Source organism: Xiphophorus couchianus, chromosome 9 (assembly GCF_001444195.1).
Source record: "Xiphophorus couchianus chromosome 9, X_couchianus-1.0, whole genome shotgun sequence".
NCBI classification, from domain to species: domain Eukaryota; kingdom Metazoa; phylum Chordata; class Actinopteri; order Cyprinodontiformes; family Poeciliidae; genus Xiphophorus; species Xiphophorus couchianus.
The window spans coordinates 1,106,234-1,121,417 of record NC_040236.1 but is presented as its reverse complement, the minus strand read 5'-3'; the positions used below and the strand labels follow the sequence as shown (position 1 = coordinate 1,121,417).

At 38.7% G+C, this 15,184-nt stretch overlaps 1 protein-coding gene across 8 annotated transcripts in view; it reads right to left on the bottom strand.

The window, feature by feature from the left end:
* The window catches only part of szt2 (SZT2 subunit of KICSTOR complex), a 152,547-nt gene that overhangs the window by 68,022 nt on the left and 69,341 nt on the right, over nucleotides 1-15,184 (bottom strand). For 7 of the 8 annotated variants that reach the window (XM_028026733.1, XM_028026732.1, XM_028026730.1 and 4 more), the window contains 8 exons: nucleotides 14,214-14,367; nucleotides 7,976-8,068; nucleotides 6,485-6,563; nucleotides 5,871-6,158; nucleotides 4,437-4,572; nucleotides 1,335-1,451; nucleotides 1,152-1,221; nucleotides 649-834 (listed from right to left, as the gene is read on the bottom strand). In XM_028026733.1, coding sequence (XP_027882534.1) covers nucleotides 649-834; nucleotides 1,152-1,221; nucleotides 1,335-1,451; nucleotides 4,437-4,572; nucleotides 5,871-6,158; nucleotides 6,485-6,563; nucleotides 7,976-8,068; nucleotides 14,214-14,367 — 1,123 coding nt within the window. The remainder of the gene's footprint in view (nucleotides 1-648; nucleotides 835-1,151; nucleotides 1,222-1,334; nucleotides 1,452-4,436; nucleotides 4,573-5,870; nucleotides 6,159-6,484; nucleotides 6,564-7,975; nucleotides 8,069-14,213; nucleotides 14,368-15,184) is intronic. The other variant, XM_028026728.1, reaches the window with a different exon arrangement.

Below are 15,184 nucleotides of genomic sequence, written 5' to 3'. Positions count from 1 at the left end.
AGTTAATTCTTGTATTGAAGAAAAAACTAACTACACTTTCACAAAAAGAGAATAAAGTACCACTAAAAGTAGAGCTTACATCAATCTGTGCTTTGGCGGAATGTTGTATTCTTAATTGATTTACATGGCTAAAGTGAGGGTCCTACATTTGATATAACGAACCAACCGTGGAAGTCTACTGTTTGATTGCTTATATGACGTACAAGCGTCCTTTGCAATATTATTTATTAAAAGATAAAGGGAACTCATTGAGGATAAATAAAATATTAACCAATATGAGCAGATGGCTTTTTCAAGAAAACAAGGACATGTAACACCAATCGCATTATTTATCTAGTATGGATGTTTTCAGTGTGGAAACAGAGGTGTGTGTGTGAAAAGGTCTCACACATAAAACAGAAGAAACGTACAGAAGTTACTTCTTATATTTCTGGTAAAGCATTGAAGAACAGTTTTTATTCAGTCTGTTGTCGAATAGAAACTATGGCCAAAAGCAGCACCTGTGGCTTTTTCACATGCAGAGCATATGGCTACTAACACTGACATTGCAAAACGCAGAAAGCACTAGGAGAGGCTAACAGGAGCATTTAAAGAAATATGAATCCTAAGATTATAAGATTCCTTATAAGATTCTGGGTATGGTCTTGCCTCTCTGAATTTTTCCAGTGACTGCTCAGGTCCAAAGACAAACTGAAGTGGAACATCTTCACAGTGGCAGTGTGGTCGTCCACTGGAGCGTAAAACATGCTCTGCGACTTTCAGCAGTGTGGCTGAATTGATGACCCGAGAGTGACACAAAGCAGAAACAATCTCATCCTGCAGCAGCCAGCGGATCTGAAATACATGGGGAACAAAAAAGTGATGTAATCTGTATATACGTGTACTCTGTATAGAGCACCAAGTCCATCACAGAGGACATAGGAAATACGCCCATTTCCTATGTCAATAGGGAATCATGCCTATTGAACTAATATTCAAAATAAAGAAATGAACAATTGAATAATTCTAACCGTAGCATCACTGACTTCTTGAGCACCTAACTACACCTAATGCACACTGCAGATATACACTGTCAGGGTATTTGTTCAGTTGATGAGTATAAACTACTACATTCTTCCACAGCATTTAATGTTTGTTTTAACAGAGCTCACCTCATCAAGTGTAGCCAGAATTGCTAATTTGTGAGGAAGCGGAAATTTGGATAAAGGATCGCCAGAAACCCTAAGTGAAAAAAAACAAAAATATTATATATACAGAAGAGATTCTGAATAAGTCAGAATTATATAAAAGCAATGTTATGTTGTGTTACAAAAAATGAACAGAAAAAAATTAACCTTTCATCATCAGTTCCCCTGAGATTGTCCAAAACTGTCATCAACTCCTCATCAGAGCGATAGGAAGATGGCTGTCCTGGTGAACGATTCAGGGAAACACTGCTCTCTGAGGTGTACCTGAATTAATTATTATTTTAGATGAGTTACAGAAACATTTAATCACCCTTTGTAATCGATAAATTATTCTTGAATTGAATTTAACAGAATACAGAACATTATGGGGGAACAGTCTATTTCCTTTTTCAAATCCTTCTGAATAAACATATTTTTACGTTGAAGTCATAGTGATTGTTATATATACATATATATATATATATATATATAAATTCCCTTCTCACCCACCGCGGGTGGTTCTTATCCTCTGAGCTCGGGTCCTCTACCAGAGGCCTGGGAGCTTGAGGGTTCTGCGCAGTATCTTGGCTGTGCCAAGGACTGCACATTTCTGGACTGAGATGTCTGATGTTGTTTCTGGGATCTGTTGTAGCCATTGGTCCAGTTTGGGGGTGACTGCCCCGAGGGCCCCGATGACCACAGGCACCACTGTGGTCTTCACCTTCCAGGCCCTCTCCAGTTCCTCCCTGAGGCCCTGGTATTTCTCTAGTTTCTCGTGCTCCTTTTTCCTGATGTTGCAGTCGCTTGGTATTACTACATCTACCACAACGGCTTTCCTCTGTTGTTTATCCACTACGACAATGTCTGGTTGGTTCGCCATTACCATCTTGTCTGTCTGGATCTGGAAGTCCCATAGGATCTTAGCTCTGGTGTTCTCCGTCACCTTTGGGGGTGTTTCCCACTTTGATCTCGGGGTTTCCAGTCCATATTCTGCACAGATGTTTCTGTACACTATGCCTGCAACTTGGTTATGTCGTTCCATGTACGCTTTCCCTGCCAGTATCTTGCACCCTGCTGTTATGTGCTGGACTGTCTCAGGGGCCTCCTTGCACAACCTACACCTTGGGTCTTGTCTGGTGTGGTAGATCTGGGCCTCTATTGCTCTGGTGTTTAGGGCCTGTTCCTGGGCGGCCAGGATGAGGGCCTCTGTGCTGTCCTTGAGTCCAGCTTTTTCCAGCCATTGGTAGGATTTACTGATATCAGCCATTTGGGTTATTTGCTGGTGGTACATCCCATGTAGGGGCTTGTCCTCCCATGATGGTATCTCTGGCACCTCAACCTCCGTTCCCTGTTGTCTGAGATATTCACTGAGCACATTGTCTGTTGAGGCTTTGTCCCTGATGTATTTATGGATCTTAGTTGTTTCGTCCTGGATTGTGGTTCTCACACTCACTAGTCCTCTGCCTCCTTCCTTGCGGCTCGTGTACAGTCTCAGGGTGCTGGATTTGGGATGGAACCCTCCATTATACGGATATTAAGACTCTCCTAGTCTTAATATCCGTGGCTTTTATCTCCTCCTTTGGCCAGCTAATTATTCCAGCAGGGTATCTGATTACTGGCAGGGCATAGCTGTTTATCGCACGGATTTTGTTCTTGCCATTGAGCTGGCTTCTCAGGACTTGCCTTATTCGTTGGAGGTATTTAGCTGTGGCTCCTTTCCTTGTGATCTCATCGAGGTTGCCATTTGCTTGTGGTATACCTAGAGAATACCACAAGTAGAGTACTTGTAACTGTCCTCTATGTCTGCTATTGTTCCTTCTGTGCGGATGACCTTTGCCCTCTTTGTGATCAGCCGACCACACTTCTCTAGTCCGAATGACATCCCAATGTCCGTGCTGTAGATCCTGGTGGTGTGGATCGTCGATGTCTCGCTCACTCTTGGCATACAGCTTGATGTCATCCATGTAGAGAAGGTGACTGATGTTGGCTCCATTTTTGAGTCGGTATCCGTAGCCAGTCTTGTTGATAATTTGGCTGAGGGGGTTCAGGCCTATGCAGAACAGTAGCGGGGACAGAGCATCTCCTTGGTATATGGGCAACTGTGCGGTCTACGAGGAGTTGGTGTTTGGCTCCTCTGCTATTTACACCGTGCCGTGCCGTGCTCATGTGTTTATCCATGTGTTTGCTTATCTTGGCCGCTATGATGCCTGACATGAGCTTCCATGTTGTGGAGAGGCAGGGTGAGTCCCACTTTGGTTCATTTGGCCTGCCCTCATGGAGGGCAGTGAGTTTCTTTAGCCAGTAGGCATGGATCATGTCAGGCCCTGGTGTCACAGTGATGGTTACCAAGGGAGGTTATTATGGTCCTCTCGTAGAGAGATCAACCACTGTGCTGTTGTGTGCATTGCCTTTCCCATATGCCTTTCCAGTATTGTTCAGTCAAGTGTTATAGCCAAGTGTCTCAAGGATGTTGGTAGGGATTGTTCTCAATGCTGCATTCACATTCTCAATGATCTTCACTCAGCCGTTGTAATTGGCGCCGAGGAGGTCTGGTTGTCATTCGGGTCATGATTTTCTCTGTCAGGTCAGCAGCGTCTCGTTCAGCTCTGATTCGCTCAATGGGGCCGTGTATCCCCTGACTGGGTGGGGACTTGTAGTTAAGTCCCCACAGTTCTGACATCCAGGTTCCTCCTTTTTGCCGTAGCATTTGTGTTGTATCTCGTCAATCTCAAGTTGTGATAGCAGTTGCCGTTTGCGGATGTTGGAACACTGAGCTACTAGTTGTTTAGCGCTTAGTGTTGACTGGGGATGTCGAAGTAACCATTCCTTCACCAGTCTTTGCATGTAACCTCTCTGATTACTTGAGTAGTAGCATTCCAACAGATCCACATTTTCATCTCTCGCCCATTTCCGTCTTGTTCCAGTAGCCCATTTGTCATCAAGGTGCTCTGGTTCCCCAACACCTGACGCAGACCTTGTTTGGCCGGGCGACGTCTGAGCCGGCATGTTATGCATTTTTGTGTCTCTCATGGTATGAGGTAGGCAGTAGCTTGAAGGGTCTTGCCTAGGGACCCAGACTGGATTCAAACCCCGCCCTCTCGGGTGATATACCGATGCCTTATCTATTGAGCTATCCAGCCAGCATATAAATATATATATATATATATATATATTGAGAGAAGGTATCTGTAAAAAAATATGCCAGCTTTCATGGGTAATAAATGTTTCCTAGCTCTTGAAAAATACAGGCTTTTGCTCTCTTCCACTGACCTGTTATGATGGTAATCAGCCATGAATTCAATTTCCAGGGGCAGAGTCAGCACAAACACATCCAGAGTTACTGAAAGTTCAGTCAGATCAACAGACTGTAATGTCTCCACGTTATCCAGACAGGAGATAACCTCACCTGAAAGGACAGCATTCAAGTTGAGAAGTGTAAGAAAAGCCGCCACATTTTAAACTTTCCAGCTGAGTACTATCATCTTAAAAACTGAAATAATGATGATCAGATCTGGGCATTAAATATACTGAACAAAAATATAAACGCCCCATGTCAAATATTGTTGCCATGTGGAGTCAACAACTGTAAATGAGCATTTGCTGACATTTTATTATACAAAAGTAATATTTCTCTTGACTTGTGTATAATTTTGAACCCAACATGCTGTCAGTGAGCATTACTCAGTGAGTTGTTTTTTTACTCAGTTTATGTCTGGGGCATGTCCACTGGGTGATCAGACAAAATGAGCAACAACTGGACAATCCTTGGACTGGGGACAATAAAAGGCCACCCAAAAAAGTCAAATTTTGCCACAAGTCATAATGCCTCAGATGTCGCCAGTTATGTGGGAGCGTGCCTTTGGCATGTTGGATGCAGGGACGTCCACCAGAGCAGTAGCTGCACGGCTCAATGTCCCAACAGACTGGCACTACTACAAATCAACCTCATCTTTGTCGGCCATGTGTGACCACTCGAGCACAAGATGGCCGCATCCGGCTCGTCCATCTGTGGGATCGGCTATGGATAGTGACACACACAGCTGATGAGACTATTGGTCTGCACAACAGATGCATCACACCTCAGACTGTCCATAGCCGCATACGGGAAGCCAACTTGGTCAAAATCAAATTCCTCAACATGACCCCTATCATGTTCAAAGCACTGTCAATCCGGTACAAATGGCTGAACCACAATGTTATCAATGCTGATATGAAGATCAGTAATTACTGAAAATATAGCTTGAGTTTCTCTATATATTGCATAACCCAAATGTTCATAAAACTCTTATATTTGACATGGGGCGTTTATATTTTTTGTTCAGTGTATAAAAAACTAATAACTCTAAAAGATTCAACCACATTATGTCTTGGTAAAAAAAAGAAGTAAATACAGTCTTTTTTTCTTTCCTGTGAAAAAAAACTTAACCTTGACAGTACTAAAATTAGAAGCTGAGTGTTTTGTAAACATAAGTCCACCCTATAATCTACGAACATGTAATACTGCTCTTATTAGGGTTAGCTAAAGTTAATAACTGTAATATGTTCATGTCTTGTTACATATTCACCTAATAAGAAATAATTCTAATAGTGATAATTAAAAAAAGTGGGTATATTCTCTTATCCTCATTTTTGTGTCTTCTAAAAACTTAAGTCTAATCACTCTATTCCCATATCAATAGACTGTCATAGCAGATCTATGCTCACCAAGGCATGTGGGAAGAGTCTGAATAGGCATAGAACCATGGCTGCTGTTCATGTTGACAGAACAAGTGACGTGAAGAAACAGTGGTGGCATGTCCAGCTGCGGCCCCTCAGCCTCTAGGAGAGACTCTCCATCCAGGATGCTGAAGGAGTCTTGGTCATGGTTGACAGTATTGGAGTCGGATTGGGAGCATTCTTCACCCTCTTCCTGTGAGCTGGTGCCTACATGGTCCTCATACTCAACCACCAGGTCTGTGTCACTCTCCATCAGACAACAACCCGGCATATTCTCTGAAGCAAAAAAATATACAGATAGTGCTCTGGGAAAGTAACCATTTCTTCCACAGCATTTGACGTTCCTTGATCAATGTTTAACACGAATGAACTGTGATAAACATATGCTTATAAAGGTAGAGTTCAATTTCACAAATCATGTCAATGTCTAATTACTACCATCCCCATAGAATCAAGAACAGCTAAATAGAAACTGCCTGTCTACATGAAAAAGGCTAAAATATTTTTAAAAACAACAATGAAATGTCCTAACATGCAGACATTTTAAAAAATTCACTGAAAAACACTGCTGATTCCTAAACACTGTCCTAAGGAATTCTCACCATCTTCACTTGTAGGCTCTGTCTCTGAAACCAGCTCTTCATTAGGTTGTCTTTCAGTCTCATCATCCTCAGACTCCACCTGAGTATAGAATTCACAACAAAAATGGTCATCTTGTTGGATCCAGTGGAGTACCCAATGGTAGGTCTGGATTTGTTTTGTTTTATTTCAAATAAAGCTGCTAATAAATATTGGTTTTACTCATCTACGTAAACTCTATTCATAATATCTATCACAGTTGAAACCAGATATTTGCCAGATATTTGTGATGGCCTAGCATCAGGCCATCACAAAGCCCTATGGTGGCCTGTGATGGCCAACTTAAAGTGGCTTAAGTTGTCCTTAAGCCACTTTAGAAACAGATTGACTGTATGCTTAGGGCTATGGTCCATTTGGAAGACCAATCTGTAGCCAAGCTTTTACTTCCTGGCTGACATCCTTAGATGTTGCTTCAACATTTCTACATAATTAATGTTCTTTCCTTAGAACGATATGCATTTTATGAAGTCTACCAGATCCTCCTTAGGCAAAACAGCAACACAAGATGGCGCTGGGACTCCCATACTTCACAGTAAGGATGGTAACAACCATCCCTGTTTTTCCTCCAAATGTATCAATTGTCATTATGGCCCAAACAGTTCCGCTGTAGTTTCATCAGAGCACAGGAGATGTCACCACAAATGAAAGCCTTTGTTCCTGTGTGCATTTGCAAACTGCAATCTGGCTTTTTATGTTTCTTTTGAAGAAAATATTTTTTCCTCACCCATATCTGAACAGGACCGTTTCACTAAATAACTACACTGCCTTACCAGCTTCAGCTAACATCTACACTAGGCTTTTGTTCTGGGGTCAATCTACACAGATTGGACAGAAATACATTAACCCATCTCCTTCCTGTGCGGTATAATGGTTGGAAATTCCCATCATGTCTACACTTGCATAAAATTGTTTGAACATATGAATGCAGCACCTTCAAGCATTGGTAAATTGTTCCCCAGTTTGACATCTTGGTTAATTTCTTTTGGCCTTCCCATCGTGTCAAACAAGAAAGTAGTGGGCTTCAGGTGTTGTTTTAAAATACAGGTATGACTACAATTAACTCAAATGTGCCAGTTAACCTATCAGAAGATTGTGGAAGGAAACCGGAAAGGTTTGATCCAAGTCATATATTTTAAGACATGATATTGACCAAATGTATATAAACTTCCAAAGAAGAAATACAAATAAATCTGTAAAAATTGCTCTCGCCAAGATATTGGGTGTAGCAAAAATAATTAATAAAATAATAATTTTAGTAATTTTAATTAAGCTAAAGCAAAACTTGTTTGGTCTGATTTAACTTCAGGCAGTAAGAAAAAAATGTATGCATCATTTTATTAGCTGTATGTAAATATCTAGTTTCAACAGTATGCTGCATTCAGAAGCAGCTTAGTTTCTCATTTCACTGTTTACAAGACTAAATTTTCAATGATGACATGAAAAAGACAACTTACCTCTTTCTTGGATGACAAAGGGAAATAGAAGTAGTAGTATGGGTTTGATGGTACACTTTTAAAATACTGCGACAGGATCATCAGAAACTTGTCCTGTTAAAAAGATTATTTTGAAATCTGGATGACAATTGATTGTTCCTTACACATTGCAAAACTGAAGATACAGTACAGTGACTGTAAAAGTACACCACCATTTCTACTGCTTTTACAAATCAATCGTAATTAATAAAATTATACTTTTTGACAAAGAAACCCCTACAATTTCAAAGTGAAAATTAATTTCTTCAAAATTATGACAATTTAAAATGTGAAATTTAATTTAAAATAAGTGAGACACTCTCACAGCAGTCAGGTGATCTCCATCCCAGAGATTGTGAGACTACCAGCACTAGCTCTGCTGGCTGGGCCTCTGTTTAAGGTCAATCACATTAAATGGGCTGAATATTTATACAATCTCTTATTTTATCTCACATATTTTTGATTTAATTATGTTTTTTTCACAAAATTGTTTTGTTGATGTAAAGCTTTTGACTTGGAGGTATCTAAAGAATTAATTTTTATTTAGGTGAAATTTATCTTGAAGTTCTTGGAAGCTCATTAGAAACTGATTCAAGTAGATAAAGATCTTAATTATGAGAAATGACTCAAGTCTATCAGCTAACATAACTCATAAGAGTGTCATCCTGAGGATCCTTCAGCAGTAGAAAAAACTTGACAAAAACAAGAAAAAACAAGAAAATCTTCTCTGCTCCTCATCAGAGATATTGCATTGTAACTAGTGCTATCAATCAATTCAAAGATTTGATCAAATTAATCCCACTCTGGCGCTGTATATTTCAAGCTTACTAAGCTTGAAATATACATATTTATGCAGTTTATTACAAGTCCCTCCTGCTGCACTCTAAGCAATTGTTTGATTTTTGTTTTGTTTTTGTAGCACAAAGCAGGTAATGTAGACTCACAGTACTCAGTGAGTCTACACTGTAGGCAACTGTAGGAAACGTACTCCATTACACATGCCTACAATTAGTAGCAAACTTGTTCAGGATACAACTGACAGGATGTTTAACTTTCTAGTTCTTGTGTGCCCCAGCCCTTTCTGATGGGGGGCTACATGGGCAGTTGCTCATAAAGCTCATATGAAAAACCACCACTGTAAGAACATTGAAAAAAAAAAACATTTTATTGTCTCAAATCAAACATGTCTGAAGATTGTCAGTTTTCCAGTCTTTTATATTCATTGTCAAATGAATATTACACTCATTTTGTTTTAAACTCTAATTTGGAAATGTCCCTCTTCACTGAACCTGTGACAGTCATCTCACTTAAATAAATCATGCTTCAAAATAGTAGAACAGTGTATGCAATGTCACAAGAAAGTTTTGTGAAACCCACTTTATATTAGGGTCTATTGAACCTACTCAATTATTTAGTAATTAAAATGATTTGAGCCTAATGTAATCCTACTAGTATGTAAGTTGAGCTTTCTTTTATGTCATGGACTGATTTGACAATAGATTTAGATTTTGTTTTAGAGTCTTTGGCATGTGGTGCTTGTGACTTTCTGAAAAACAAGAATTCTTCTAAATTATCTCTTTCTGGAACTTCTGCTTCTGATCCTCTTCGACAGGAGAGGTTTGTCTTTTGTTGGCTCCATTTTAAGTACTGCTAATCAAAAATATACTTCTCAAATGCTAACTACTTTGTCTGCTGATGTGCCACCAAACTACCTAAAAAAAACCACACGAGAAACCACAGTTCATTTCACTTTTGTTCAGAAAACCGACATGCAAAACGAAGCAGTGACGTGTCTAATGCACACTGTAACAAATGGCTGTAAAAACTACAGCATGAAAATACAGTAAGGTAGCTGGGTTTTGAAAATACAGCTCTTTACTGTGATCTGAAATGCGTATGGAAAGTATATGGAACGTCATTGGACCGCTGGATCTCGTGCGGAAATTTACAGCTGTATTGTAAATTTTTAATGCACAGTTGCATTGTGGGATTTTTACCTGCTGGAGGTGAACGTTCACGGGCTGGAGGGCGGGCCAACAATGACTTTCACCAGGTAAGTACTTTTTAAAAAACATTGTATTGCAGTTTTGTGTTTGTTTGTGTAAGAAAATATATTTTATGTGGCTATATTGAGCCACTCTCGCTTGTTTGCTAAAGCTAACCATCCGTCAGGAGCCAACTGATAGATAGCGGCACTATATTGTCCTCATCCAGCCGGCAAAGACCAGTGTAATTCGTGAACGTGAAATTGTGGGCTAATAAACTAGATGTGCACAACGTTGGCTAAAGACCCAACACAAGAAAGTTGAAACTGTTCAGCTCTTGTTGCTGTCTGCAGTCACAGAAAAAGTATTTCGCTGTTCGTAGCTCCCCGTGTATAACGTGTTGCTGTGAACTAATTAACTCTCCGATTATAGCCATCTGCATATTCTAGGTGAACTGAACTAGAAAGCATTTTTGTTGCACATAATGCTAGCTGAGAAATAACCGAAGTTAGCTTTAGCAAACAAGCGAGAGTAGCTCAATATAACCAAATACATTTTCGTACACAAACACAAAACTGCAATACAATGTTTTTTAAAAAGTACTTACCCGGTGAAAGTCATTGTTGGCCACGCCGTCTAGCCTGTGAACGTTTGCCTCCAACCGGTAAATATCCCACAATGCAACTGTATATTAAAAATTTACAGTACAGCGGTCCAATCACGTCCCATATACTTTCCATACGCATTTCAGATCACAGCGAAGAGCTGTATTTTCAAAACCCAGCTACCTTACTGTATTTTCATGCTGTAGTTTTTACAGCCATTTGTTACAATGCATCTGCTTTTAAGCGATTCATAAGCCTCAACCCAGAAAGCAAAACAAAAGCTGCAAACGGAAAAGTAATATCAAAACCAACAGGACGACTTAGGCTAAACACTAGGACAAAAGTGAACCTGTGTGTCTCCATTCTCCTCCTTCATGAACCAGTGGAACTTCTAAAATGGTAAAATTACACATTACACACAATCAGTTCTCTTACTCCATCTCTCTCCCTGTCCATCTTTTTCTCTGCCTTTCTCTCTGTATCTGTCCGGTCCATTTCTAATAGACAGACAGGAGGACAGCTACAATGAAGGAAGGTTAGAGAGTGTCTGTCCACTAAACCTTCCCTTTTCATCCTGTCTGTCTTTAACCAACATAAATGTAGTTTAATGTGCTGTTTATCTCATGTATAAAAACATGTTTTTCTTTATTTATCTTCTAGCAACCCTTTGATGATTTCTGGAGAAGTTCAGGACTGAGACCAACTCAGAACTCATCCATGTTGGTTTTGTTTGGCTGTTCACTAAGTCTTTAATTTGTCCAAATGTTTAAGATGTACTGTTGGGGTTCCAATAAAGTTTTGAAAAATATGCAACTTCAAAATTTGGCATTGCTGGATCCCTTCCTTCCTTCAAAGGAAGAAAACGACATTTAGAATTTTGACTGCAAGTTTTGCATGAAAAGCTGGCTTTGATGTTTACTAAAACAAAAGTCCCCAAATATTATTTAGTTCATTTTATTCAATGTAATATTACCATGAGGGTAAATGTATCAGTTATGTTGTTAGCTCAGAGTATTTTTCACTTTGGTTGCAATACTTTGACTTCTATGTAACAAGCAAATATTGCTGCTGCAAAATACTAATTTTAAAATAAATTAGTAAATAAACATTTTTGTTTTGCTTCAGTTTGTCAGATTTACATTGACAATAAAATAAAGCGATTTTAAAAATATATATATATTTTTATAAATTAGAAAATTAAATAATTTTTTGAGAGTTTGGTAAATTAAGTTGCAAGTTCACATTTAAACTTAAAAGCTATCAAAGTATGCAGTTTCATGAACTACTGTAAAATGACAACGTTTTGTAATTCTACGACAGGACTACTGTAATTTTATTATGATAAAAATGCAATGAAATCACAGTAACCATTTTATATAATTACTGTGCTATTTAAAAGAAATTACAGTAACACTAATCAAATTACAGTACTATAGTAATAAAAATTATGGTTAAACTGCAATAAAATTACAGTAAAACTAATAAAATTACAGTAAAAGTGTAATAGAATTACAGCAAGGCTACTGTAAAAAAAAATTACAGTAAGTTTACTGTAAAGTTACTGTAATTTCTTTACCGTAAAAATTACATTAACTTGCTGGCAACCCTGCTGCCAGTAAGTTACTGTAAATTCTACAGTGACTTTTTTTTTCACAGTGTAATGCGAGGCATCATTTGTTAGTCGTGTGGTTCTCAGAAAGACAACACAAGCATCAAAGTGGGGCTTCATCGGACATACTGTCCTTTTTACTCGGTTCACACTTCGAAGCCTGGCTCCAGATGTACTGTTACTAACTAGAGGACAACTAGCAAACAGACCAACTGTTGCCACAATCATAAGAAAAGGGAAGAAACTCAAGGATGATGGGTACTGTGGATTATTCGCAATAAAGAAGAGAAAATGGGTCTGTAAAATCAGATTAAACATAGTAGCTGGAGATTAGGGCTTGCCCTTTTATTTTGCTCTAGTTCTAGTTTAAGGAAGACAAGTCAAGTCTATCATTTTCTAATCAAAATAATAAGACTTCAGTGAAAACATGTCAACACTAGGACTAGTTATCATACACTAGTTATCATACCATACTTTTTTGAATTTCTTTCAGCTCTATGGAGGTATTTTACTGTCATAAGTTGAGAGCACACATTTTCAGTTTGCAAGCAGGATTTCATTTCTTTGTTCTCAGAACTTGTAACACCACTTGTGCTTATATTTTTGGTTTGAAAGCAGGATTTTATCTCTATTCTCCAAATGTGTAATACTTGCATTCAAAACTTCTGCTCTCCAATATTTGTGCTCATGCTCAGATTTACTCCTCACACGCAAAACGTCTCTCTGCACGGACTACCTCTCTGCTCGCAAACCTCTCTGCTCACTTGCGAATTCTCTTTCTCTCTGTCTCAAAACAAAAAGTGTAATGTTTTCCTTCAATGAATTGCTATGGTCTCAATGTTTTCCTTTGGAAATTTCAATGCTCTCATTTTTTTCTAAGAGGCCTCCAACGTCTTTTTCCCTCTCCTTGACGTCGTGAGTAACAAACTGACTGGGTTACATTTGGATATTACTGTGTATTATATGTAAATTCACATTTCCAGTTGTGCCTTGGAAACATTATTTAAAGAGGGGTATGTTCTTTAGATTTTATTAAGTGTCTTCCAACTTTAAAGTTCATAATGGTGACTTAATAGTTGGTTTTATTGTCACTTTAGTTTAGTAAAGTTAAGCTAAATCATTTTTGCCTAAAATTCAAATGCGTCTCTGGGTCATATTTGAAAAAACCTAGGTCATTAGTAGTTATTAATAGAAAGCCATTAAACTGATGAAAACAAATCAACAGACATTGTTTTGAAAGCATGTGACTAGTCTTTAAAAGCTAAACTCTGCTCATGGCAAATGCTACATGAATTTTTCCACGTTTGCTGGAAAAATTCCAGCAAACCTGGGGGAGTCAAGAGACACGGCTAAGTGAAGATGAGCAGATGGGATGGGTGAGGGTGTGATCAGATCGGAAGCAGCACTGTTGTCAACTTATCCACTTTGTTGCTATGTTTATTAATTTTTCATGCTCCTCTAGTGACTTCTCTCTTTTTTGTCAAAACAATAACTGATAATAAATTTAGTGACTCTTAGTCTGTGTGGTTGGAGACTTTTATGGCGACAGAGCTCTGCAACACAGCTGCAGCCTGCCTGTCCTGAGCAGCAGGAAAGAAACAAACGAGGTCTGTTTCCTCAAAGAGGTTCCCACTGCCCATTATAACACTTTCATTGTATTGGCTGGAACAATACAATGCCAGACATCTGTACTTTTTTGTTTTGAGAGAGAGCAGAAACGACTTTGCAAACAAGCAGAGAGATTTGTGAGCGGAGAGTTAATCCATGCAGAGAGACGTTTTATGCGCTAGGAGAGAATCTGAGCATGAGCACAAAGATTTGAGAGCACAGAGAATATTTGAAAGAGAGCAGAAGTTTTACTGCCAGAAGTTATGTCAGAAAAATGCCCCATATAGCTTTATTTCAGATGTACAAAAATAACTAAAACCCAAGGACATAAAAAAAAATTGTAAAAAGTTCTGACTGAAAGAAAAAGTCTAATTAAAAAATATCAATCAGTTGTCTTAAATTTTAAGATATACCTGAATGATTTTGTGCAAATCTGGATATACTTCACAATTGGGTTGTGTTCGTAGCAGGGTCAGAGGGAATGCCGGTAGTTTGGACTCATCCAGGATCCACTGAGAAGCCTTCCCTTTAGATTCAGCTTCACAACAATCCTCCATTTCAGACCTACTGATGATAAAAGTGTATATAAATTAATATTTTATTATAGTAGCATAACCTCACATTGAATATCTTTAAGTATTCAGTTAAGGAAAAAACCCATGTCAGGAAATCCTTCAAATCTAACCCTAGCCCCAATTAAGCCTGCTTCACTTATTTACACCCACAGTTCCTATAAAAATAATACAATGAAGGTATTTTTCTAGTTTGTTTGACTTATGTAGTATGTTGTAACTTTTGATTACTAAGTCCCAAAGTCGTGGAACCCTATATTTATGACATGGTATTGAGGGCAGAAGACAAGTTTATGTTTCCACTATGTTCAGTGAACAAAATGGTGAGGGACTTAAACAATTTCCAAGACTCATTGTAAAAAAAAAAAAAAAAAAAAAAAATTAAAATCAGCCAATAGAGAGTTTTAGGACCCATGAGACACTTTCTTACTTCAGTCAAATGAAATCCCCCAATATGGCTTTGCTGTAAATTAGATAAATTGATAGAAGAGCAACCCATGGTCACTTTTAATAGTGGTGGAGATTTTATGACGTTGTTGGCCTGCTTCTGTTCAAAGGTCGAGGAAACCTTGGAATAGTGTACAGTATCATAAATGAACTCTTTGGAAATGTTGGGAGCTTTCAATGCACAGTGTATAATGAAGCGTGAGGTGGAAGCAGAGCTAAGGCGCAGACAGCTGCCCCAATAAGGTGTTTTAAAAGATTTGATGATAAAAGAAACATGCAAGTTGCTTGGACATAAATGACAAGGAGCAAAACAGAGCTCCATAAATGTCTTCACTCTCAGATTGCAGGTTTACTGGTGGATCCTA